Raw genomic sequence first — 25,672 nt, forward strand, 5'->3', positions numbered from 1 at the left:
AGTGCTGCAATGAATATTGGGGTGCATGTATCATTTCAAATTATGGTTTTCTCCTGATATATGCCCAAGAGTGGGAATGCTGGATGATATGGTAGCCCTATTTTTAGTTTTTTTAAGGAACCTCCATACTGTTCTCCATAGTGGCTGTAACAATTTACATTCCCACCAACAGTGTAGAAAGGTTTCCTTTTCTCCACAACCTCTCCAGCATTTATTATTTGTAGACTTTTTGATGATGGCCTTTCTAACTAGTATGAGATGATACCTTATTGTAGTTTAGATTTGCATTTCTCTAAATGCAAGTATTGAGCATCTTTTCATGTGCCTTTTGGCCATCTGTATGTCTTCTTTGGAAAAACGTCTATTTAGATCTTCTGCCAATTTTTTGATTGTGTTGTTTATTTTTGATACTGAGCTGTATGAGCTGTTTGTATATTTTAGAACTCAATCCCTTGTCAGTTTCATCATTTGCAAATGTTTTCTCCCATTCTGCAGGTTGTCTTTTCATTTTGTTTGTGGTTTCCTTTTCTGTTCAAAAAATTTTAAGTTTAATGAGGTCCCATTTGTTTGTTTTTGTTTTTATTTCCATTGCTCTAGGAGATGGATCCAAAAAAATATTGCTGTGATTTATGTCAAAGAGTGCCCTGCCTATGTTTTCCTCTAGGAGTTTTACAGTATCACATCTTACATTTGGGTATTTAATCCATTTTAAGTGTATCTTTGTGTGTGGGGTTAGGGAATATTCTAATTTCATTCTTTTACATGTAGCTGTCCAGTTTTCCAAGAACCACTTGTTGAAGAGATTGTCTTTTCTCTGTTGTATATTCTTGCCTCCTCATCAGAAATTAATTGACCATAGGTGCATAGGTTTATTACTGGGCGTTCTATCCTCTTCCATTGATCTATATTTCTGGTTTTGTGCCAATGCCATACTATTTTGATGACTGTAGCTTTGTAGTATAGTCTGAAGTCAGGGAGCATGATTCCTCTAGCTCTATTTGTCTTACAATTTCTTTGGCTATTCAGGGTGTTTCCAAACAAATTTAAAATTTTTTTATTCTACTCCTGTGAAAAATGCCATTGGTAATTTGATAGGGATAGCATTGAATCTGTAGATTGCTTTGGGTAGTGTAGTCATTATGACAATATTGATTCTTCCAATCCAAGAACTTGGTAGGTCTTTCCATTTGTTTGTGTTGTCTTCAATTTCTATAATCAGCATCTTATAGTTTCCAGAATACATGTCTTTTGCTTCCTTAGGTCAGTTTATTCCTAGGTATTTTATTCTTTTTGATGTGATGGTAACTGGGATTGTTTCCTTAATTTCCCTTTCTGATCTTTCATTGTTAATGTATAAAAATGCAACAGATTTCTGTGTGTTAATTTTGTATCTTGCAACTTTACAGAATTCATTAATGAGCTCTAGTATTTTTCTGGTGGCATCATTAGGACTTTGTTGTATAATATCAAGTCATCTGCAAACATTGACAGTTTTACTTTTTTTCCAATTTGGATCCCTTTTATTTCTTTTTCTTCTCTGATTTCCATGGCTAGGACTTCCAAAATCTTATTGAATAAAAGTGGCAAGACTGAACATCCTTCTCTTGTTCCTGATCTTAGAGGAAATGCTTTCAGCTTTTCAATGTTGACTATGATGTTAGCTGTGTGTTTGTCATATATGACCTTTGTTATGTTGAGGTATGTTCCCTCTATGCACACTTTCCAGAGACTTTGATCATAAATGGATGTTGAATTTTATCAAAACCCTTTTGTGCATCTATTGAGATGATCATAGGGTTTTTATTTTTCAATTTGTTAATGTGGTATGTCACACTGATTGATTGATTTGTGGACATTGAAAAATACTTGTATCCCTGGGATAAATCCCACTTGATCATGATGTATGATCCTTTTAATGTATTGTTGGATTTGGTTTGCTAGTATTTTGTTGAGGATTTTTGTGTCTGTGTTCATCAGTGATACTGGCTTGCAATTTTCTCTTTTTGTGGTATCTTTGTCTGGTTTTGGTATCAGGGTGATGGTGGCCTTATAGAATGAGTTTGGGAGTTTTCCTTCCTCTGCAATTTTTGGAATAGTTTCAAAAGGATAGGTGTTAACTCTTCTCTAAAGGTTTAATAGAACTCACCTGTGAAGTCATCTGGTCCTGGACTTCTGTTCATTGAGAGTATTTTAATCACAGTTTCAATTTCAGTGCTTGTGGTTGGTCTGTTCATAGTTTTTACTTCTTCCTTGTTCAGCCTTGGGAGATTGTTGTACCTTTCTAAGAATTAGTCCGTTTCTTCTAGGTTGTCCATTTTATTGGCATATAGTTGCCTGTAATAGTCTTTTATGGTCCTTTGTATTTCTGCAGTGTCAGTTGTAATTTCTGCTTTTTCATTTCTAATTTTATTGATTTAAGTCCTCTCCCTTTTTTTCTTGATGAGTCTGGCTAAGGGTCTACCAATTTTGTTTATCTTTTCAAAGAAACAGCTTTTAGTTTCATTGATCTTTTCTATTGTTTTCTTAGTCTCTATTTTATTTATTTCTGCTCTGATATTTATGATTTCTTTCCTTCTGCTAACTTTGGGCTTCATTTGTTCTTTGTCTAGTTTCTTGAGGTGTAAAGTTAGGTTGGTTGGTTGAGGCTTATTTCTTGAGGTAGATATTTATTGCTATGAACTTCCCTCTTAGAACTGCTTTTGCTGTATCCCATAAATTTTGGTATGTTTTAGTTCCATTTTCATTTGCATTAAGGTATTTTTTTAATTTCTTATGTCTTCTTTTACCCGCTTGTTGTTCAGGAGCATGTAGTTTAATCTCTATTTATTTATTAATTTTATAGTTTTCTTTGTGTAATTTCTACTTTCATACCATTGCAGTTGAAAAAGATGTGCCCTACTATTTCAGTCTTAAATTTGTTTAGACTTTTTTGTGTGTGTGGTCTAACATATGATCTATCTTGGAAAACGTTCCTTGTGCACTTCAGAAAAATGTGTATTCTGATGCTTTGGGATGGGATTTTCTATGTAAGTCTAATTCATCTGGTCTGACATGTCATTTCAGGCTGATGTTTCCTTATTGATTTTATATCTGGATGTTCTATCCATTGATATAAATGGAATATTAAAGTTCCCTATTATTATTATCTTTTTCTCTCTTTAGGTCCGATATTTGCTTCTTATATTTAGGTGCTCCTAGGTTGGGTGCATAAACATTCCAAACACTAATTAGTGCCCTTCTTTTCAACTTAAAGTCCCTTTAACATTTATGATAAGGCTGGTTTAGTGGTGATGAATTCCTTTTCTCTTGCTTGTCTGAAAAACTCTCTCTCCTTCACTTCTGAGTTATAACTCTGTGGGGTAGAGTATTCTTGCTTGGAAGGGTTTTTTCTTTAAGCATTTTGAATCTATCATGTCAAAACCTTCTGGCCTACAAAGTTTCTCGTGAAAAGTCTGCTGATTGGAGAGAAAAAGGTGGCGGCAAAGTAGAGGGACATGGAATGCATCCCTCTCCACAGATGCATTGGGAATGCACCGAAGGATGCAATAATTCCCACAGAGAACCAGCTGAACACCAGCAGATGACCTTGGACACCAGAAAGGACTGCAAGGATCCCGACATAACCGGTAGGGAGGCATCTATGATAGCTCAAAGAGGGTGAAGCGGCGGAGCTATGGCAGACAGGAGGGAGTGAGAAACATACGGAGGGTCCGCACCGCAGCTTAGCATTCCCGGACCGAGACGTTGATTCACAGCTGAACAGAGGGTCTGGGAGCAGGAGAGTGGGAACTGGAGAGCTGGTTCAGGGTGAGAAACATTGTTGCCAGTAAGGTGATGGACCAAGAGGACAGGAGGGAAGAGGTCCGCAGCAAGGAGTGCCCGCCCCTGAGAGCTGCCCGGCCATGATGACGGCTGGAGGCTGCAGGCTCACAGGTGGCGGGGAGGAGCCGCGGGCGTAGCCTCTCTCTCTCTCTTTCCGTGCCTCTGCAACAGGCAGTGGAGAGACGCCCTGTGGGCCACCAAAGGTGCTCAGGGATAACAAGTACCCTCAGGCACTCGGGCGGGGCTAGATTAAAACCCCTTGGAACAGGGGCAGCAGGGAGGCTGCCGAGAGAAAAAAAAACAAAAAAAGCCCAAGAGAGGCCCAACTCTGAGACTTTCTGTTTACAACTGAGCCACCGGCATCCCTCTGCAACAGGAACCTCCAAGACTGACTGAAACAACAGTGCGCCACTGCTCACTCACTCCCAAGGAAAGGAGCCACTATTGTACCCTCTCCCTCCCCACACACCAACGCTTACAGATGAAAAATAAAGGAAGCTCTGCTGGTCACAGAATAATGCAAAAAAACCCAAGGCGTGTAGAAGGACACTTACAGCTGAGACTCTAAGGAAACAGAAATATTAGTATCAATCCTATTGAACTGGTCCATTCTGGGATCAGTTCTGGATTTTTATTTCCTTTATTAATTACGATCTTAGTCCTAAGGGATCTACAAGTTTTATAACATAATTTTTTAATGATATTTTTATTCTATTTTTTTTTTGCCTTTTTATATACTTCTATATCTAGCTAAGTTTTTGGTAGCATGGACAATATATCTCTCATACTTTCCTTTCATCCGTATCTTTTATACATTTCTATTCCTTTCTTTTTATTTGCATATTTCCAACCACACTATGCTCTTCTGTTCCCCTTTCTTCCAGTCATTTTTAGTTTATTTTATCTTAACATACTTATAAGCAACACTATCAATCTGCTAAGACTCCTTGCTCTATTCTCCAGATGACGCACCACCTTGGTATTTAATATTAGGTTTTTGTCTTTATCTTAGTTCTTAGTACAATTGTCTAATTTCATTCTGAGAATCTCCATTCTGTCTGGTGGTACTCTAGCTCTTTTCTGTATTTGATCCTAGCTTACAAAATCTCCCTGGATTAGTGTTTGTATGTGTAAGGTGTTATTTGTTTGTTCGTTTGCTTTTGCTTTTGCCTCTGATTTGTTCTGTTTTGGTTGTCAATTTCTGTTGGGTTTCTCTTTGAATATCTGATAGCATACTGGGGTTCTGTCAGGTCTTTCCAGAGCCTTATGTCCTAATGGAGTCAGTAATTGTGTGTCTTATACATGTATGTGTTTCCTAGACTTAGTATTTGTTTAACCCAACACTTGGACAGTAGTCTGAGGCTTGGACAGTCTTCTATAAACACCTCTATCGCCAGCACAAGCAACCCCAAAAGTTTGGACAACCATGAGGAAACAAAGAAACACCATGCAGGCAAAGGAGCAGGGAAAAAACCCACAAGACCAAATAAATGAGGAGGAAATAGGAAAAATGCCTGAAAAAGAATTCAGAGCAATGATAGTAAAAATGATACAAAATCTCGATAACAAAATAGAGAAAGTACAAGAAACAGTTCATAAGAACTCAAAAAACAAACAGCAATGGATAACAAAATAACTGAAATTAAAAATACTCTAGATGCTATAACCAGCAGAATGACTGAGGCAGAAGAACGAATAAGTGAGTTGGAAGATAGAATGGGGGAAATAACTGCCACAGAGCAGGAAAAAGAAAAAAGAATAAAAAGAATAGAAGACAGTCTCAGAGACCTCAGTGATAACATTAAGCATACCAACATTCGAATTATAGGCATCCCAGAAGAAGAAGAAAACAAGAAAGGGTCTGAGAAAATATTTGAAGAGGTTCTAGTGGAAAACTTCCCCAACATGGGAAAGGAAATAATTCACCAAGTCCAAGAAGCACAGAGAGTCCCATACAGAATAAACCCAAGGAGAAATACACCGAGGCACACATTAATCAAACTAACAACAATTAAACACAAAGAAAAAATATTAAAAGCAGCAAGAGAAAAGCAACAAATAACATATAAGGGAAAACCCATCAGGATAACAGCTGACCTTTCTACAGAAACTCTGCAGGCCAGAAGGGAATGGCAGGATATACTGAAAGTCCTGAAAGAGAGAAACCTACAGCCAAGAATAGTCTACCCAGCAAGAATCTCATTCAGATTTGAGGGAGAAATCAAAAGCTTTCCAGACAAGCAAAAGTTAAGAGAATTCAGCACCACCAAACCAGCCTTACAACAAGTGCTAAAGGAACTTCTCTAAGTAGGAAACACAAGAAAAGGAAAACACCTACAAATACAAACCAAAAACAATTCAGAAAATGGTCATTGGAACACACATGTCAATAATCACTTTAAATGTAAATGGATTAAATGCTCCAACCAAAAGACACAGACTGGCTGAATGGATACAAAAACAAGACCCTTCTATATGCTGCCTACAAGAAACCCACTTCAGACCAAGGGATACATATAGACTGAAAGTAAAGGGATGGAAAATCTATTCCATGCAAATGGAAGTCAAAAGAAAGCTGGAGAAGCAATACTCATATCAGACAAATTAGACTTTAAAGTAAAGACTATGTAGTGTCCTTCCTTGTCTCTTTTAATAATGATCAAGGGATCCATTCAAAAAGAACATATCACAATGGTAAATATCTATGCCCCCAACATAGGAGCACCTCAATACATAAGGCAAATGCTAACAGCTATAAAAAGGGACATCGACGGTAACACAATAATAGTGGGAGACTTGAACACCCTACTTACATCAATGGACAGATCATCCAAACAGAAAATAAATAAAGACACACAAGCTTTAAATGACACATTAGACCATCTCGACTTAATTGATATTTATAGGACATTCCATCCAAAAACGACAGACTACACTTTCTTCTCAAGTGCACACAGAACATTTTCCAGGATAGATCACATCTTGGGTCACAAATCAAACCTCGGCAAATTCAAGAAAATTGAAATCATATCAAGCATCTTCTCAGACCACAATGCCACGAGACTAGATATCAATTACAGGAAAAAAGCTGCAAAAAATACAAACACATGGAGGCTAAACAATTCACTCCTAAACAACCAAGGAATCACTAAAGAAATCAAAGAGGAAATCAAAAATTATCTAGAAACAAACAACAATGAAAACACAACAACCCAAAACCTATGGGATGCAGCAAAAGCAGTTCTAAGAGGGAAGTTTATAGCAATACAGTCCTACCTTAAGAAACAAGAAAATGATCGAATAAACAACCTAACCTTACACCTCAAACAACTAGAGAAAGAACAAAGAAACCCCAAAGTGAGCAGAAGGAAAGAAATCATAAAGATCAGAGCAGAAATAAATGAAAAAGAAAGGAAGGAAGCCATAGCAAAAATTAATAAAACTAAAAGCTGGTTCTTTGAGAAGATTAACAAAATTGATAAACCATTAGCCAGACTCATCAAGAAAAAAAGGGAGAAGATGCAAATCAACAGAATTAGAAATGAAAAAGGAGAAGTAATAACGGACACCTCAGAAATACAAAACATCATGAGAGACTACTACAAGCAACTATATGCCAATCAATTGGGTAACCTGGAAGAAATGGATACATTCTTAGAAAAATACAATCTTCCAAGACTGAACCAGGAAGAAATAGAAACCATGAACAGACCAATCACAAGTACGGAAATTGAGGCAGTGATTAAAAATCTCCCAACACACAAAAGCCCAGGACCAGATGGGTTCACGGGTGAATTCTATCAAACATTTATAGAAGAGCTAACACCTATCCTTCTCAAACTCTTCCAAAATATTGCAGAAGGCGGAACACTCCCAAACTCATTCTACAAGGCCACCATCACCCTGATACCAAAACCAGGCAAAGATGTCACAAGAAAAGAAAACTACAGACCAATATCAATGATGAATACAGATGCAAAAATCCTCAACAAAATACTAGCTAACAGACTGCAACAGCACATTAAAAAAATCATACACCATGATCAAGTGGGGTTTATCCCTGGGATGCAAGGATTCTTCAATATACGCAAATCAATCAACGTGATACATCATATCAACAACTTGAAGGATAAAAACCATATGATCATTTCAATAGATGCAGAAAAAGCTTCTGACAAAGTTCAACATCCATTTATGATAAAAGCTCTCCAGAAAATGGGCATAGAAGGAAATTACCTCAACATAATAAAAGCCATATATGAAAAACCAAAAGCCAACATCGTTCTCAATGGGGAAAAACTGGAAGAATTCCCTCTAAGAACAGGAACAAGGCAAGGGTGTCCACTCTCACCACTATTATTCAACATAGTTTTGGAAGGTTTAGCCACAGCAATCAGAGAAGAAAAAGAAATCAAAGGAATCCAAATTGGAAAAGAAGTAAAATTGTCACTCTTTGCAGATGACATGATATTATACATAGAAAACCTGAAAGACTCTACCAGAAAACTGCTAGCACTGATTGATGAGTTTAGTAAAGTAGCAGGATACAAAATTAATGCACAGAAATCTCTTGCATTCCTATACACTAACAACAGAAGAGCAGAAAGAGAAATTAAGGAAACTCTCCCATTCACCATTGCAACAAAAAGAATAAAATACCTAGGAATAAACCTGCCTAAGGAGGCAAAATACCTGCATGCAGAAAACTTTAAGACATTGATGAAAGAAATCAAAGACGACACAAACAGATGGAGGGACATACCATGTTCCTGGATTGGAAGAATCAACATCGTGAAAATGACTGTACTACCCAGAGCAATTTACAGATTCAATGCAATCCTGATCAAATTACCAATGGCAGTTTTCACAGAACTAGAGCAAGAAATCTTACGATTTGTATGGAAACGCAAAAGACCCTGAATAGCCAAAGCAATCTTGAGAAGGAAAAATGGAGTTGGTGGAATCAGGCTTCCTGACTTCAAACTATACTACAAGGCCATAGTGATCAAGACAGTATGGTACTGGCACAAAAATAGAAAGGAAGATCAATGGAATAGAATAGAGATCTCAGAAGTAAGCCCAAACACATATGGGCACCTTATCTTTGACAAAGGAGGCAAGAATATACAATGGAAAAAAGACAGCCTCTTCAATAAGTGGTGCTGGGAAAATTGGACAGCAACATGGAAAAGAATGAATAATACCTAATACCATACACAAAAAAAAACTCCAAATGGATTAAAGACCTACATGTAAGGCCAGACACTATAAAACTCCTAGAGGAAAACATAGGCAGAACACTATATGACATCCATCAAAGCGCCATCCTTTTTGACCCACCTCCTAGAATCAGGGAAATAAAATCGAGAATAAGCAAATGGGACCTCATGAAACTTAAAAGCTTTTGCACAGAGAAAGAAACCATAAACAAGACTAAAAGGCAACCCTCAGAATGAGAAAAAATCGTTGCCTATGAAACAACGGACAAAGGATTAACCTCTAAAATATACAAGCAGCTCATGCAGCTTAATACCAAAAAGCAAGTAACCCAATCCACAAATGGGCAGAAGACCTAAATAGACATTTCTCCAAAGAAGACATCCAGATGGCCAACAAACACATGAAAAGATGCTCAACATCACTCATCATCAGAGAAATGCAAGTCAAAGCCACAATGAGGTATCACCTCACACTGATCAGAATGGCCATCATCACAAAATCTGGAAACCACAAATGTTGGAGAGGGTGTGGAGAAAAGGGAACTCTCCTGCACTGTTGGTGGGACTGTAAGTTGGTACAGCCACTATGGAAAACAATTTGGAGGTTCCTTAAAAAACTACAAATAGAACTACCATATGATCCAGTCATCCCACTCCTGGGCATATACCCAAAGAAAACCATAATCCCAAAAGAAATTTGTACCATAATGTTTATTGCAGCACTATTTACAATAGCCAGGACATGGAAGCAACCAAAATGCCCATCAACAAATGAATGGATACAGAAGATGTGGCATATATATACAATGGAATATTACTCAGCTATAAAAAGGGATGAGATGGAGCTATATGTAATGAGGTAGATAGACCTAGAGTCTGTCATACAGAGTGAAGTAAGTCAGAAAGAGAAAGACAAATATTGTATGCTAACTCACATATATGGAATCTAAAAGTGGTACTGATGAACTCAGTGACAAGACAAGAACAAGGACGCAGATGCAGAGAATAGACTGGAGAACTCAAGGATTGAGAGAGGGCAGGGGATGAAGGGGAAGCTGAGATGAAGCGAGAGAGTAGCACAGACATATATATACTACCAACTGTAAAATAGATAGTCAGTGGGAAGTTGTATAACAAAGGGAGTCCAACTCGAGGATGGAAGATGCCTTAGAGGACTGGGACGGGCAGTGTGGGGGGGACTCGAGGGAGGGTGGGGGGGAGTTGAGGGAGGGAGGGAATATGGGGATATGTGTATAAAAACAGATGATTGAACTTGGTGTACCCCCAAAAAATAATAAATACATAAAATTAAAAAAAAAATCTTCTGATTGTTATGAGAGGACTCAAGTTGTTTTTCCCTCGCAGTTTAATATTTTCTCCTTGTCTTTAACTTTTGACATTTTAATTATAATGTGTCTTGATGTGGGTTTCTTTAAGTTCATCTTGTTTGGAACTCTCTGGGCTTCCTGGATCTAGACGTCTATTTCCTTCCCCAGGTTGGAAGCTTTCAGCCATTATTTTTTCAAATAAGTTTTCTGACCTTTTCTCTCCTCATTCTGGGATCCTTATAATATGAATATTAGTCCAATTAATGTGGTTCTGCCATTTCCTCAAGCTATCTTCACTTTTTCATTCTTTTTTCCTTTTGCTGCTTTGAGTAGGTGAATTCCACTGCCCTGTTTTAAAGTTGACTAATCCTTTCTTCTGCTTCAGCTAGTCTGTGCTGAACCCCCTAGCATGTTTTTCAGTTCGGTTATTGTATTCCTCATCTCTGACTTCTCTTTGATACATATTTTACATCTTTTGTTGAATTTCTCACTGCATTCATCCATTTTTCTTCCATGTTCAGTGAGCATTTCTATGACCATTTCTTTGAACTCTTTATCAGGTAAATTACTTGTCTCTCTTTCATAAGGTTGTTGTTCTTTTTTTCCCTGAGGTTTTATCTTGTTATTTCATTTAGAATATATTCCTCTATGTCCTCATTTCTCTTGAGTCTTTGTGTTGGTGTCTATGTATTAGATGAAACAGCCATCTCTCCCAGTCTTGGAGGGGTGGTCATATGCTTTAGATGAACTTATTCAACCTCGCCTTAGCTCGTGGTTGTCTCTAGAATGTTTGCTATTGTCCAAGCAGTCTATTTTATTTTTAATTACTCCCACTTGTGGATGTGCTAAAAGGGTGGGGTTCTCAGTCAGCACCTAGATTCAGGCTGATTGGAAGCCAGACACTTAGGCAGCAGCTTTTAAAGTATTCAAATAAATACAGTCCTGTGGGACCACAAGTGGTCCTCTTGGCCATAAGACCAGGCAATCTGGAGGTGTGCCCTGGGCTACAGTTGCATAAATTGGGGCCCCAGCTGAGCAGGTAAGCTTCCTTCTGAGAGATACTGCTGAGAGTGCAAAGATGGCATCCCCTGTCCTAAGTTCCCTGAGATTGCATCTGAAGACCTCTAGGTGTATGTCAAACCAGAAACCTGCCCCTCAGGTCAGAACTCTTGGATGAGCAAATAGTCCCCTTTCACAGAAAGACTAGGGATATGTTTCATCTGCCATTTTTGCAGTGCTGTGCAGAGCACTGTCTCTCTGATTGTATAGTCCCCTGAGACCCAGGAATATAAGCCCCCTCGTCCACCAGATCCAGGTGTTCAAAGGGTGGCTCCTGGGCAGCAGCCACACAAACCAGGCACCCGCCATAAAAACCAGGGCATCAGACGTGTGTAAGAGCTCCCCTCCTAGAGTTGCCTGTATTCTGGAGCCGGGCAGAGGGAGAGTACAAAGATAGTACTCAGCTTCCAGGGTCTCAGGAAAGGTTTACAGCCAGCCTTTTGATGTGTGTTTAATTAGAAGCCTGCCCCTCAGGCCACAGTCATGATTAGCTTATAGGCCTCTTTCACAGAAAGACTGAGCTCCTGGATCCTTTGCCTCTTGCTGTGCCATGAGGATGGATGCTTTTGAACAATTCTCTCTCGGTTGGTTCCAGTCCTGTGGGACCTACAAGCATAAGCCCTGCCGGCCACCAGAGCCAGGCCACACAGCGCTGTTCCCTGGCAGAAGCTGCAAAAATGAGGGCACCAGATAAGGGCCTAAGCTGCGTTCTGGGAGCTGAAGCAAGGCCAAGGGAAAGCACAAAGATTGGGTCTACCAGCCTGTGTTCCCTGAGAGCACTTCTGTGGCCTCTAGAAGTGTCAGCCCAGAAGCCTGCCCCTTGGGCCTCCTTCTCAGAAAGCCAGGGTGTTTTTCAGTCTGCTGAATGCCATGGGGATGGTAGTCTGCCAAGAACGGTCTCTGATTGTCACAGTCCCATGGGACCCAGGAATGCAAGACCCCCTGGCCTCTAGAGTCAGGTGATCAAAGAGGGATCCAGCCACAAAAACTGGGGCACCAGGTATGTGTAAAGGCTCCCCTCTGGGAGATACTGGCGTTGTGGGGTGGGCCAGAGGGGGAAGGCAAGGATGGCAGCCACTGAGGAAAAAGAAAAAGAAGAGAAATAGCACCTGCTGGGGCCTCTGTCCCCAGCAAGTATCCCCGCAGGCCCCTGCCCCTCTGATGGTGGCTTTACGATCAGCTAATGATTCTCTTTCACGTAGCCTGGGCAGTTTTGAAAAGACTGGTATGAGTGAGTCTGTTCACGACAGCACCTTGTGTCTCATGAAGCCCCTTTGGTTTTCAAAGCCAGGTGTTGGGTGGCTTGTTTCGGGTGCAGGTCTTAAAGTTGGGGTGCCTGATGTGGGGTGCCTCAGAGAAGAGCTCCAGGCTTGAGTTCCCTCCCACCGTAGGTCATCATAGCAGCCTGATGGCGAGACCTCGTCTCAGCCTTTCCTACCCACCTCAGTGTGGCCCTTTCCTCATTTCCCCATGTGAAGGAGCTGCTGCGCTAGTTTTCAAAGTCTTTTTCAGAGGAAACTGTCAGTGGGAGGAGCTGAGTCCAGGATCTTCCTGTGTTGCCCTCTTGGACTGCCCTCCTGTATCTCTTCTAATTCATAGCATGCATTACCTTTGCTTTGTTTTTTGAAAACCTCAAGGACATGCTATATAATAATGCTAGCAGTCTAGCATCTGACTTTAAATCAAATTAGCTTAATGTTTCACCATTTAGGATACTATTTATTGGTTTTTGATAACTGCCTTCAGAGTTTTGATAAACTCTCAAAATAGAGGGTAAAAAGTTCCTCTCAATGTACATTTCATAACATTTCTCCCCCCACCCCCTTTAGAAAAAGCACAACTGATCGAGAATAAAGTAAGAAAAATCTGAATGAACTTGTAGAGTCAGTCATTCATGAATTAATTGTATGTGTGTGTGTGTCTATGTTAACTTTCTTAACAATTCTTTGAGGCTGGTACACATTTTACAGATGAGAAAACAGACCTAAAGACATTAACAATTTGCCCAAAGTCCCACTGCTAGGTGTGGTAGGATCAGATTTTTTTTTTTTAAAGGCTCTGATGGTTTTTAAAATTAATTAATTAATTAATTAATTATTGGCTGTGGTGGGTCTTTGTTGCTGCGCATGAGCTTTCCCTAGTTGTGGTGAGAAGGGGCTACTCTTCATTGTGGTGTGTGGGCTTATCATTGAGGTGGCTTCTCTTGTTGTGGAGCACAGGCTCTAGGCGCATGGGCTTCAGTAGTTGTGGCACACGGGCTCAATAGCTGTAGCTCACGGCCTCTAGACTGCAGGCTCAGTAGTGTGGCACATAGGCTTAGTTGCTCCGTGGCATGTGGGATCTTCCCGGACCAGGAAATGAACCTGTGTCTCCTTCACTGGAGGCGGATTCTTAACCACTGAACCACCAGGGAAGTCCCAGGATGAGATCTGAACCCAGGTTTAGAGGCTGCACTCTTAACAACTATATTATGTTTCTCATAAAAGCATTAGAGAAGACCAAAAAAATAACAGAAGCTCCAAGATGGCAGACAAATTTAATGTGCTATTTATTCAGTCTCCCAAATTCTACTGAAATGACAGTAAGCGTCTGTAAACAGAAATAAATCCAAAGTAATATATAGAGCAGAAGGGAAGGCCCACGTAGTTCAAAAATTCCGACAAATTCCTAGAAAACAAGAAGCAGGAGGCATTAGAGAAGTCACAAACCAGAAAAGCGGGGATCCTTTTAGTCCAGCCAAGCCCCAGAAAGGACTCGAACCCGAGACATTAGAGAGGGACAGGGTTGCTGGCAGTACTCAGTTTTACATAAAGGGCTGTCTGTGAACAGTTAGCCTGGTCATCTCTACCCACCTACCCTCCCCCACTCAGCAGTATCTGTATAATGTTAACAGAAAGGGGCTTTTTAGAGAAATTGGACTATATTACATGCATGAAAAGGGGACAGGCTTTAAACAGGAGCCCCTAGATTACATTCTTCTTGTCAGTTGGCATCATGGGGGGCTTTTGGAGTCCTTGACTCAGCCTACAAGATAGTAACCAGCTACAGAAAGAGAAGAAAAAGCAAGATATTTCAGGCAAAATGTATAACTTGAGCAAAGGTTAGGAGCAGCATGGTGGCTGAGGGAAACATTTCACTCTTGCCTGAGGATAAAGGTCAGTCTTAGGTGTGACAAATGCTAATGCTAGAGGGGCAGACAGTGACCAGATCTAGAGCTTGTACTTGCCCTATAGGCAAAAAGGAGCTGCTTAAGAATAAGACATGGTCAAGACCATTGTTATGGCAGTTGAGAAGACTTGGAAATGAATGCTGTCTAGGTATCCTAAGGCAGTGGGTCCCAAAGTGTGGTGGTCTGGGAAGGCATCAGGACCTGGGAATGTTTAAAAAAAAAAAAAAAAAGGGCAAGTTATTGGGCCCCACTCCAACCCACTGAACCAGACCCTCTGGAGGCAGGCCCAGCAATCTGCTTTAAGAAGCCCTCCTGGTGATTGTAATGCATACTCCTTTGAAAACAACTCTTCTAAAGTAGAACACCTCGTACCTCAAGACACTTCATCTCTTCCAAGAACCCTTCCTGCCCCACTCATGTAGAATGGATCACATCCTCCATTGTCACCCACTCTGTCCCCTGAATATGCTTCTCATACAGTAGAATTCTATGGTGCTTCCTTATGTCAGTTTTCTCCTGGTAACCAGCACGCTTTTTATGTCAGGTATGATCTCTCACCTGCCTTTGCAGGCCTGGCAGGACCTAGCAAAGTACTTAATAAATTGGCTTCCTGAACGAATGAACCTAAATACCAGTTACTGCGTTTGCAGTAGTCCAATCAACAAGCAAGGAAATGAGGTCTTGAACCAAGAGTAGTGGGGATGGACCTGATATCTAGGAAATAAAACGGGCAGAATGTCAGAAAGAGCTAATAATTACATAGCACTATGTACCGGGCAGTTTTAAATGCTTTACAAGTATTTGTATTTAATCCTCACAGTTATTCTATGAGGTAGCTACTATTTTTATCCCCATGTTTTAGATGAAGAAACTGAAGCTAAATTATTTACCCAAAACAAATAGCTAATATTGAGCTGAGATTCAAACCCGACGATGTCTGGCAGCAGACACCTTTATGTTCTTTACACTTTCTGCCTCCAAACTTGTGTTAAGACTTCTAGCTTGAGTTGTTGGGTAAATGGGGTGCCTTCAGCAAAGACATAAAGACAGGGGGAAATCGGGGGAAGATGCTGAGTTCAGCTTCAGCTATGCTGCATTTGAGATACCGTTATGGGATGTTCAGCAAGTGGCTTGATATAATCATCTCAAATACAGGACTTCTAAATTACAAGTTTAGAAATTAATATGTAAACCATGAGAAATAGGTGAGATGATCCAGAAAGGATTATATGTAATAAGAAGACATGAACTGAAGGCCCTAGTGAACAATATTTAAGGGAAACTAAGATGCAGTGGTCTGACATGTATAAGGAAACTCCCAGAAAACAGTAACATCCTAGAAGCCAAGGCAACAGGTAGTCCTATGGAGGGAATGATCAACAGTATTGGTGTCAGTGAGTTCAAGTAAGAAAAAGCCTGAAGGCCATTTTGGCATAAAGGACTTCACTGAAATTGGTTTGCTATGATCACCTATAGAGGGGTGAAAGCCAGATTAGGTTAAGAAGTGAAAAGGCAAGAAACTGGGAAAGCATATCTAATTTCCACATCTTGCGGAAGATGAAGTAAAAAAAAAAAAATATTAAGTCTTTTAGATGAGACTTCAGTGTATTTTTGCGAGTTCAGCAGATGGAACTAGTAGAAGTGGTATTGAGGATAGAGGACCAATTAAATCAAAACCTGGGAGAGACTGGAGGAAGTTGGACTCTGGTAGAAAGGTTGGACTTGATCAAAGGACAACCAACTCAACCTCTGAGATGAGGATATGAGGATGGGAATGGCTATGAGATTCTTAGATGGAAGGACAAGAATAACGGCCTTAATTTTATTGGCAAAATGATGTTAATGGTTAAGTCCACTGGGTGTGGAGGCAGGCTTAGGTGAAACACTTAAAGGAGGATTTAGGGAATGGGAGAGAGAGCATCCCTGGATGCAATAAAAGGACAAGTAACTTTATGAATAAATCATTTACAAAAACCAGGAGATCCAGATAAGGTAAAGACAGGAGGCTAAAAGAAACTGGGAGAAAATGGTGGGAAATATAGATCACAGGACTCTGTGAGGTCAAAAATCAGTTTAGAGCAAGTGAGGGCTGAACTTGATGAATAGGAGGTTGTAGTTAGAGTAGGATACTAAAGTTCAAACAGCTCTGGATGAAAATATCTAAGCTTGAGCCTTCAGAGTGGTTGGCTGAAATAGCAGAGAGAAAGGTTGATAAAAGCCAAGAATTATGGGGTTGGAATATTGAATAATACCTACATAAGTACATTTCAGAAAATACCAAAATTGCTGGCACTTTCAGGAGACTGCTGTTTTTGTTTGGAAAAATACTCTTGAACAGTGAAGCTTAAAAAAAAAAAATGCTTGAGGTAGATGACCCATTTCCCGTGGCCCTGGGTGCCCTGGCTTAAAATGTTGGTAACAAAATGTGATTGTTCCTGTGGAAGGTGTTAAGGATGGTTGTAGAGGACACGGAAGAAAGAAAAGATGCATGAAGGAAGGAGTCTCCAGTGAGTGGAGGAAAAGCCTAGAAGAAATTCAGTGGCAGGGTGGTTGAAAAGAACTTGTAAGAATAGGTAGGAATATCTAATTTTGAGTTGTTTGCAGTGGGGTGTGCAATGTGACCTAACTCTTCTGCTCACATTTTGCCTCTCAAAAAAGGACCACTCCACAGCTCAACTGAGCCGACTATTTTCACCAGGGCCTCACGAACGAGTGTTCAACTGTTAGGTATGACCATTTGACTTCTTGCCCACCAGAAGGTGGTAAGCGGTGGTGTGTGGCATTGTCAGGCAAAAGCACTAAGTGACAGATGTGACTCACTTCTCACTTTCCCTCTGCCACAGCAACTGACCACATTCCCAGTGGCAGCTTGGTTATCCAGGGTCCCAGTGAGGTGGGAAGCAGACCACTGTGCTAGCCACAATAGCTATGTAGAGTAATAATGTATTCTAAACCACCTATATTGGGGACTGTTTGTATTGCAGCATAATTGTACATATTTCCAACATCCAATTAATTGTCCCTGTCAATTTTACCTCAAATACCCTGACTTCCCTCCAAATCTATACTGGTTCAGCACAACATTCCCTTTCACACACACTATTCCATTAATGTCCTAAATCATCAACAAATGCCTTACCTTCCTTCCAATCCATGCTCTAAACTGCAGCTAATCTTTCAAAATTATAAATCTGATCACATGACTGACTTGGCTTTTAAGAATTTCTAGGCTTGCCATCATCCCTGAAATTAAATCCAAAATGTTTACAAGGCCCTCTGTAATCTGCCCTTCCTAGCCTCTTACTGTTCTCCCTCATATTCCAGACTACAGCCACATTCAGCTTCTGAATACACCATGACCTCTAGTCTCTACGGTTTTGCTAATTCTGTTCCCACTACACCAAGTACACAACTTCCTTGGCTTAGGCTTGTCGAGATTCCCAGACCAGGAACCTCTGCCACAAATCAGAGCCCATACAGCATTTCCCCTACTGAAACACTATTTAATAGCAATTATGTAGTGTTTTCCCCATACTGTCCCCAGTGTCAAGCACATAGCACTGAAGAGTAGAGGTACCAAGGGAAGGAGGGGAAAAGGTAATTAGCTTTGCCTTTGACCCATTTACAAGGATGGAGGCATGGCAGTAAGTTTTACGTAAATCTTGACATGTAGAGCACTGTGAGCAGGGGGTACCTATCAGCAGCGGGGCCTCTCATCTGGGTACACACATGGTCATCTGACAACGCTTGACTCTACTTCAGAGGGCAACTGATGCTGAAAAAAACTTCTACATCTTTTAAATGTAAGTTTTAAAGATTATGAATTTTCAAGGTTTCCAAATTCAGCATTCTGAACTTACTAAAAGTGCTGACCAATCAGCCTCATTAATACTTCAGAAAAAAATTATGTAAAAGGAAATTAACTTTTATTTTTATCTATGCCAGTTCTGCTAAGTGGGACTAAAATGGTTCAGAAGCTTGAAAGACGACTCAATGGTTTTGTTTCAAAGAATAAACAATTTGATTTGTGGTAGTTTTTCTGCCACCTGCCTACCACCATTCAGTCTTTAAAACCTCATGGGTGGTTATCAAGATTCATAAGAAGTATTTTATTTTCTCTAAACATCAACTAATCCTAGAAAAATAGCAAAAACCTCCTAGAGTCAGCTTTACTTTTAGTTTACTTTCAAAGTTCAAATATATAGTTTTGAAATTATACCCCCCCCCCCCCAAAAAATCACTATTTGTCATGTCTTTAAATATTACAGCTGAACAGGAAATAACCTGTACTGGAAAATAAGTCTTTAGTTCGAGAAAGTAAATTAGTGAACAAACTGTTCTCTTGAAGAGAATGTAAATGAGTAATTTTGAAAATCCACTTATTCTTTAAGAATTCAAGTAAAATGTACTAGTTGCCTTTTTATATAGTACATCAAATGCAAAGCACTCACACTGCCTCATATTTGCCTGTATTGTAAAAGCCCCCTTTAAACTCATATTTCTTTAGGTACAAGGAAGCATTTTATAGCTGGGGGGCAGGGGGACGGACATGACAAAACAGTATGTTAAGGAACTATCCATTTAAATCGGAGGAGGTAATATACAGAATTGAAACCTATTTTCACTAAATCATGATAGTTCTAATTAATTGGTAGAATAAAATAGGTTGAAAACAGTACTTAAATTTAGTTATGAATATGAAGAACACTAAGAATGTCTGAAAGCTCCTGCATATATAGAATTTCAGTTGGTTACAGCTGCTAACAAGAAACAAGAAAAAGCTCTCCAGGATAGTGGTTCTTAACTGGGGCAATTTTGCACTCTCCCTCTCTTCCCCTACTCCACTGGGGACATTTGGCAGTATTTGGAGAAAACTTTGGTTGTCACAACTGGGGGAGTGATGGTACTACCGGTATCTAAGTGGGTACAGACTAGGGATGTTATTATCTTACAATGCACAGGGCAGCTACCATGACACAGAATTATTCAGTCCAAAATGTCATCATGCTAAGTTGAGAAATCCTGATCTAAAAAGAACATGGGTTTTTCTACTAAAGTCTAAATTCTGGAGGAAAGCATGGGTTTTATTTCCCGAATAAGAAACTAGGAGTTTATTTCCAGACCTTTTAGGAAAGCCTGATTTAGTTCATGGATGATAAGGATTCCAAGCAAAGTACATATTTGGAGTCTTAAAAGTGCTACATTAGGATTATAGTAAGATACCATCACACACATTTAGCTGCCCTTACCTAAGTAAGCAGTTGGGTTTATATTAAAAGTGAAATGTCCGTGAAACAAGTAAAACAGCTTTTCAAAGTAATAGGGTTATTACAGGCTATTAAATCACGAGGTTATCATGGTATCATACATTAACCAGTTTTAAAATACAATTCTTCAGATTTCTCTTGTGAGTGGGAGAGCATTCTAGAATAAAATCACTCAGTGTGCATCAACTGTTAGTTACTGATAATGGCTAAATACACTAATTCCAATACATCCTAATCTAGAAAGAATTTCAGTTCATGGATAGCTTTTTCTCATTTAAGACTTAAGTGAAACAATTCAGTTTGCCAAAATAATCACTGATAATCACTTAAGAGGAGAACTAAAAAATACAAAGAGGTCAAGGTATTAAGACTCCCTCTATTAAAAAAGCAGTCTGACACATTAACATTACAGAGTCTGACAAAGTAAAATTATCTGCAATACTCCCCTTAGTTTTAATTGAAGTTGGTTTTTATGAAAAACAAATTTCATTTTGAATTGAGAGCTAACTTTGAAAGTTACAAAGAGCAAAAACATGTTGCTGATAACTCTTGCCCTAAATTACAGTATCAGCGTTCACAAAGTCTTATTTTTCTAGTATTAATAGGAAAATAAGCAACTTACTGTATTGTAAAGGGAAAATATGTAATTTCATTGTGCATGTTTCTTAAGAAAATGGCCGTATCTCATGAACTTTTGGCAGCTTGCCACATAATACTTCCAATGTGTTCCATTTTGCAGTCAAAGGTACCTGAGGAGTCTTACTTAACTGGAAAAAAATCAGTTAAAATCAGAATATCCTTTTCTCAAACAGTAAAATGAACTGTTGTTGTTACTGTCCATTTTCCATTTCGCAGAGGATTAATTAAGATTTCAAAAACTAATGTGAATCTGGGATGGGGGTGGCAGTAGTTTGAAAATTAGGATTCAATTTAAGATAGAGTGAGAATCAACATTTACTGAAATTTTTAAGCTCTTTAATATCAAAATATTTACTAAGCATAATAAATCTAGATATTGGCAGTTAATTTTAACTGAAATTTTTGGTAAAATTTTTGATTTGGGCAGAAAATGTTACTTCAACTTCTAAAAAATTGTCAAGTATTACTATATACTCTGTCATGTGGCTAAACACATCTTCCAAGGCTTATTAGTTAACCAGTTAATTGAATTCTTCCATGACTGAGGATTTTGTGTATTTCATTATTTTAAACTTCAATCATACCTATATAATCATATTCACATATCTGAGACTGAGCTAGATATACAGATATCAGAACATCCCTTAAAACTAGTTGAATTAGATATGCCCACATGTTATTTCTTTACCATTTACCCAACAAAAGTGTAAAAAGAAATGATTTGGTTATTTATAGTTACATAAAAATTATATAAATATTCAAATATTTGTTGAAGTCTCCATACTGCAACTTTTTAAGAATTCTAATTCCCAGTGGTTAAGCAGCTTTAGATATCATTAATGAATACATGAGCAAATTTAAAAAATTATCATTCAGTACTACTGATTTTAAATTTTTAGTTTACGCTCTGCCATTACAAAATTTCCTTTCTGCCTTAGTTTCATAAAACAAACTAACCTAAAAACACAACCCCATACTGAGCTTTCTTTAAAAAGAAATTGGGTAGATCTAAACAATTTAAATGTTCTCAAGCAAATCAGCGAACAGCTGTTCTCTTACTATTGTAGATCTCCTGAGGAACCTACACATGCAGAATTGCTAAGCAGAACTTCCTATGTTAATATTTAAAAGACCATTAAGCAGTATGAGTGGCAGATTATGACTGAACCCCACACCCTGCAACTTCCATTCCAGTATCAGGACATTACCACTAGAAGCATGAAGTTAATCAGTACGACTCAGCATTTAAAATCTGACTTTGTTATATAATGTGCATATATACATATAATATATATTATATATATATATAAACACTAAAACCACATCTACTACTAGAAAAGAGCAGAATCTATTTCTCCTGTTAAAAGATAGAATTTCAGCTACATTAGAAAAATTAGCCATTTTGCAAGACTCAAACAAACAAAAAAAACCCCCAGCATTTTAGAAGTTAAAAAATGGAGAAATCCAATACATGAAAAGTATTTGGATTTAACTTCAGACACTTAACTAAGACATTCACACAACATATGCATGTCAGTCTCCTATTTGGTCCTCGAGCCTGCAATATTGTAATTTATTGTGAAACCATGTAACCAAATACTTAAATATATCCACAACAGCTACATCACAGTAATGCAGAGTATATAATTTACTAACATCTCAAAATAAATTCCTGTTACAGTTTTATGCAAATCGTGGTATGATTACCACCTGCCACATTCTGAAATGGCACCAACTTCATGTAATGTTCCATGTCCTGACCAAAATCCTTACTAGTAATGATGTCTTCTGCATTATCATCTGAGTATCTGAAGTCAAGCTGGTAATCTAATAACTACAGTATGTTATCAATTAAAATCACTGCATATTTGGATATTAAAGCAGGTAACTAATACAGCAGGAAAAGTATTTCTAATTCACAGTTTCAAAAATAAAGGGTGCAGTTTTCAAATATCTGAATGCTTAAAATTGGTGACCCAATTTAACAACTGCCTCCTTCAGTACATGTAAACTATGTCTGCACAGCATTAGGAGGTGTCTTTTATTTCAGAAGTTAGTTCTTACTGTTACAGGAGCACCGCAAATTTGAAGGAAGAGGCTACAGTGTGAAATGAGCTCACTGAAGGATATGTTAAATAAGATTTTAAACTACAATATAAGGTACTACAAAGCTTTGTTTCCCCCAAGCACAGACCCTTTAATCAGGAAAAGTAGTCAACGCTTACCAAACACAATATGTAAATTAGCTCTACAAGAAAGGGGGAAAATCTAACTCAACTAAAAGAAAATACTATTATTCGCTAACAAACCTGTGAGGGCCAGCTTCAGAATTTTCCTAAAAATAAAATTCAAACACATACAGTTATTTGAATCTTTCGATAAGGAATGTAGAGGTCCAAAAGAAATGAAAGAAAAATCTGGCTTTAAGAATTTTTCTAAGTGGAAACACATGCACACAAATGGGTAACTGAGAAAAACTGAGTACTTAAATATTCAAATTTTAAATGTATAAGAAAATTTATAATAGAAAAAGTGGCAAATTGTTTTTGTGACTTGATTTGCTGAAAACATCTGCAAATTCACACTGGCATTAAGAAAACCAAAGTTTCAAAAATTTACTCCTCTCTCTCTCTCAGATATGTGTTTTCTGTGCAAAAATAAATATCTGAAAATTGCACTAATACAATAATACTTATTTTCACTTTTGTATTTTGAATAATCTCCACATGCTGCTATACAGACAATACATATTTGTAAACTTGCTCATGCAAAATTAGTGTGCGCAACAGGGATACTGTTAATCCCCATACCTAAAAAAATGATACCTTATTATCTCTTTTAAATTTCCAATCCCTCTGAAATGTAACAAATCTTACACAGATATTCTTGTCTGCCAGCTAAAAATCAATTTATGTTGCTGAAACAAAAAGTTTTACAAGAAAAAGAAACATGGTTTTTGTCTTGCAGAATTTTTGATTTTTAAATAAGAGAAAATTTATAAAAGAAAGAAATTCATGGTCACAAAATTTTAACATTTTAATCCTAAACATTACAGGGTAAATAGATACTGGACCCTATCTCCATCAATCCTAACTTTTAGTTGCTGTTTTAAATGTTGCCCTAACCACTAAAACATTAGTGGTTTTACAACCTCTGGATTATGGAAATACATATTTCTGAAATAGATGCTACAAAAACAACAATGGAATAAAGTCAAACTGTTTCCATGAAGGAAAAAAAAAAGTGGAACATTTTGAAGCTTTTAGATACTTCTCTTTCCATGTCTTATGATTAACCTGTCAATTCAGTGCATCGTATGGTCAATATAATGGTCCCCAGGTTGAACAAACATCTAACTAGTGTCCATTGATTCCAAGTTAGTGGATGATGAATCTTTTTGGATACTTTCAAAGATGGCTGCCAGCTCAGGGTTAGAACTGATCTGTGACTGGAATTCACTCATCAGTGGACTCTTCTCTGCTTCTGGAATGGTGAGCAGTGCTGCTACTGCTCTCATGGCAGATCGCTTTAGTTCATCTTGCTTTTCAAACTCCTGCTTTACTGAGTTTGCTTTTACCTGTAATATTGAGTACATTTATATTACATGCTATAAAAGGCAGTTCTTATACAAACAAAATTTAAGCACATATAAATAAAGCAAAGCTACTCTTTCATAGATCCAAAAGACAGACACATTATTCTTCAAGCAGAGTTGATTTGAAACTTTTTAGCAGTAGCTGTCTTCTCTTGAAGGGAATATTTTATACAAGGCCCATTATAAAAACCAAGAGTGGGATCTGCTTAGCAAGTCCTACTTTGCCCTCCATCAAGAAGCTACTCCTCCTCTAGCTACCTTGTTTGTTCATTATTCTTCAAACATGTCATGCACTGACATCTCTGGCCTTAATTCATATAATTATTTTTGTATGAAAAGTCCTGTCTCACTTTCCGAACCTAAAGATAACCCTGACTTCTCAAGGTCCATTTTAAACGTTGTCATGTGCATATGAAGCCTTCTATGACTCCCACCCCAGCCACCTCCTCCACCAGAATTAAACATTTCCTCCCTTTTATGGCTCTATCACACTTTAACCCATATCAGTACTTTAAAAATGTCATATTATTATTACAAACTTTTTTTAAGAACAGCATTTAACAGTGTTAAGCTTTTTAAAACATCCATATTTAATAAGTTAACCTTTGAAACAAACTGCTACATAGGTACTAACATTATTAAATTTGGAAAACCACAGTAAAGAATCAACTAGGAATCCTGAACATACCAGATCTGACCTAAATCATCAATGCTGTCAATATTACCTTAGTTGTACATGTAGCACGTAATGGCTCAACAAGTCGGTCCAACCTCTGCAGTACTGCACTTGGACAAAGGGTAGAGAGTCTCACCAACATTAAAAATGTTAGCATCTATTATGAATAAAAAAGACAAAATATAGATTTTGCATTTTCTAAAGACAAATCCCAAATTCTGACAAACCTTTTGAAAGGAAAATGACTAGCCTGTACTATAAAGTTTCATTTTAAAGTAATCTCCCATTTGGAATCACATAAAATTGCCTCAAACTTTATCTAAGGAATTTTACCTACAAGTACTAGAGTTACCTTATCTATCATGTGGTCCTAGAGTACAGAACTAGAAAAGTGATTCTCAATCTTGATGGCGCATTAGAGCTGGGGAGCTTTACAAATATACCTACTTTTCCTTTGGGATAGGGCCATAGACTCAGTATTTTTTAAAAAGCTCATGTGATGGGAAATCAGTGAATAAGAAAATAATTGAACTAGAAGAAAAGCTTTATGAGAAGTTTCTACTGTCTTAGCAGATTTCCCTAAAAAAACAAAACAAAACAACACAAAAAGCATGCTTATTCAGATTAATCCATATAAAATCCAGTAACCCATAATCTTTTCTCTTAGACCATAAACTGCAGATATAGAAAGATCCTATTCTTTCAGGGCTCTTTTCACTGAATTCTGGGAGGGTGAGGTTATTCCATATTACATCATGGAAGCATGAAAGTTGGAGTTCTGATAGTATGGATGAATTACTGCCCAGCTACCACATGTGCCCTGCTTGACCAAAGGCCCTGAGTAGAAGAAAAAGATTTTTCAAATCACCCTTTTATAGTTCACATTTTAAATGGACTT

The 25,672-nt window shown here is 38.2% G+C and overlaps 1 protein-coding gene across 2 annotated transcripts in view; it reads right to left on the bottom strand.

Annotated features, from left to right (window-relative positions):
* Positions 1–23,456: 23,456 nt before the first annotated feature.
* The window catches only part of CAND1 (cullin associated and neddylation dissociated 1), a 37,292-nt gene continuing 35,076 nt past the window's right edge, over positions 23,457–25,672 (bottom strand). For both annotated transcript variants that reach the window (XM_057741669.1, XM_057741670.1), the window contains 2 exons: positions 24,824–24,931; positions 23,457–24,080 (listed from right to left, as the gene is read on the bottom strand). In XM_057741669.1, coding sequence (XP_057597652.1) covers positions 23,856–24,080; positions 24,824–24,931 — 333 coding nt within the window. In that variant the 3' untranslated portion in view covers positions 23,457–23,855. The remainder of the gene's footprint in view (positions 24,081–24,823; positions 24,932–25,672) is intronic.

The sequence above is a fragment of the Hippopotamus amphibius genome, chromosome 7 (assembly GCF_030028045.1).
Source record: "Hippopotamus amphibius kiboko isolate mHipAmp2 chromosome 7, mHipAmp2.hap2, whole genome shotgun sequence".
NCBI classification, from domain to species: domain Eukaryota; kingdom Metazoa; phylum Chordata; class Mammalia; order Artiodactyla; family Hippopotamidae; genus Hippopotamus; species Hippopotamus amphibius.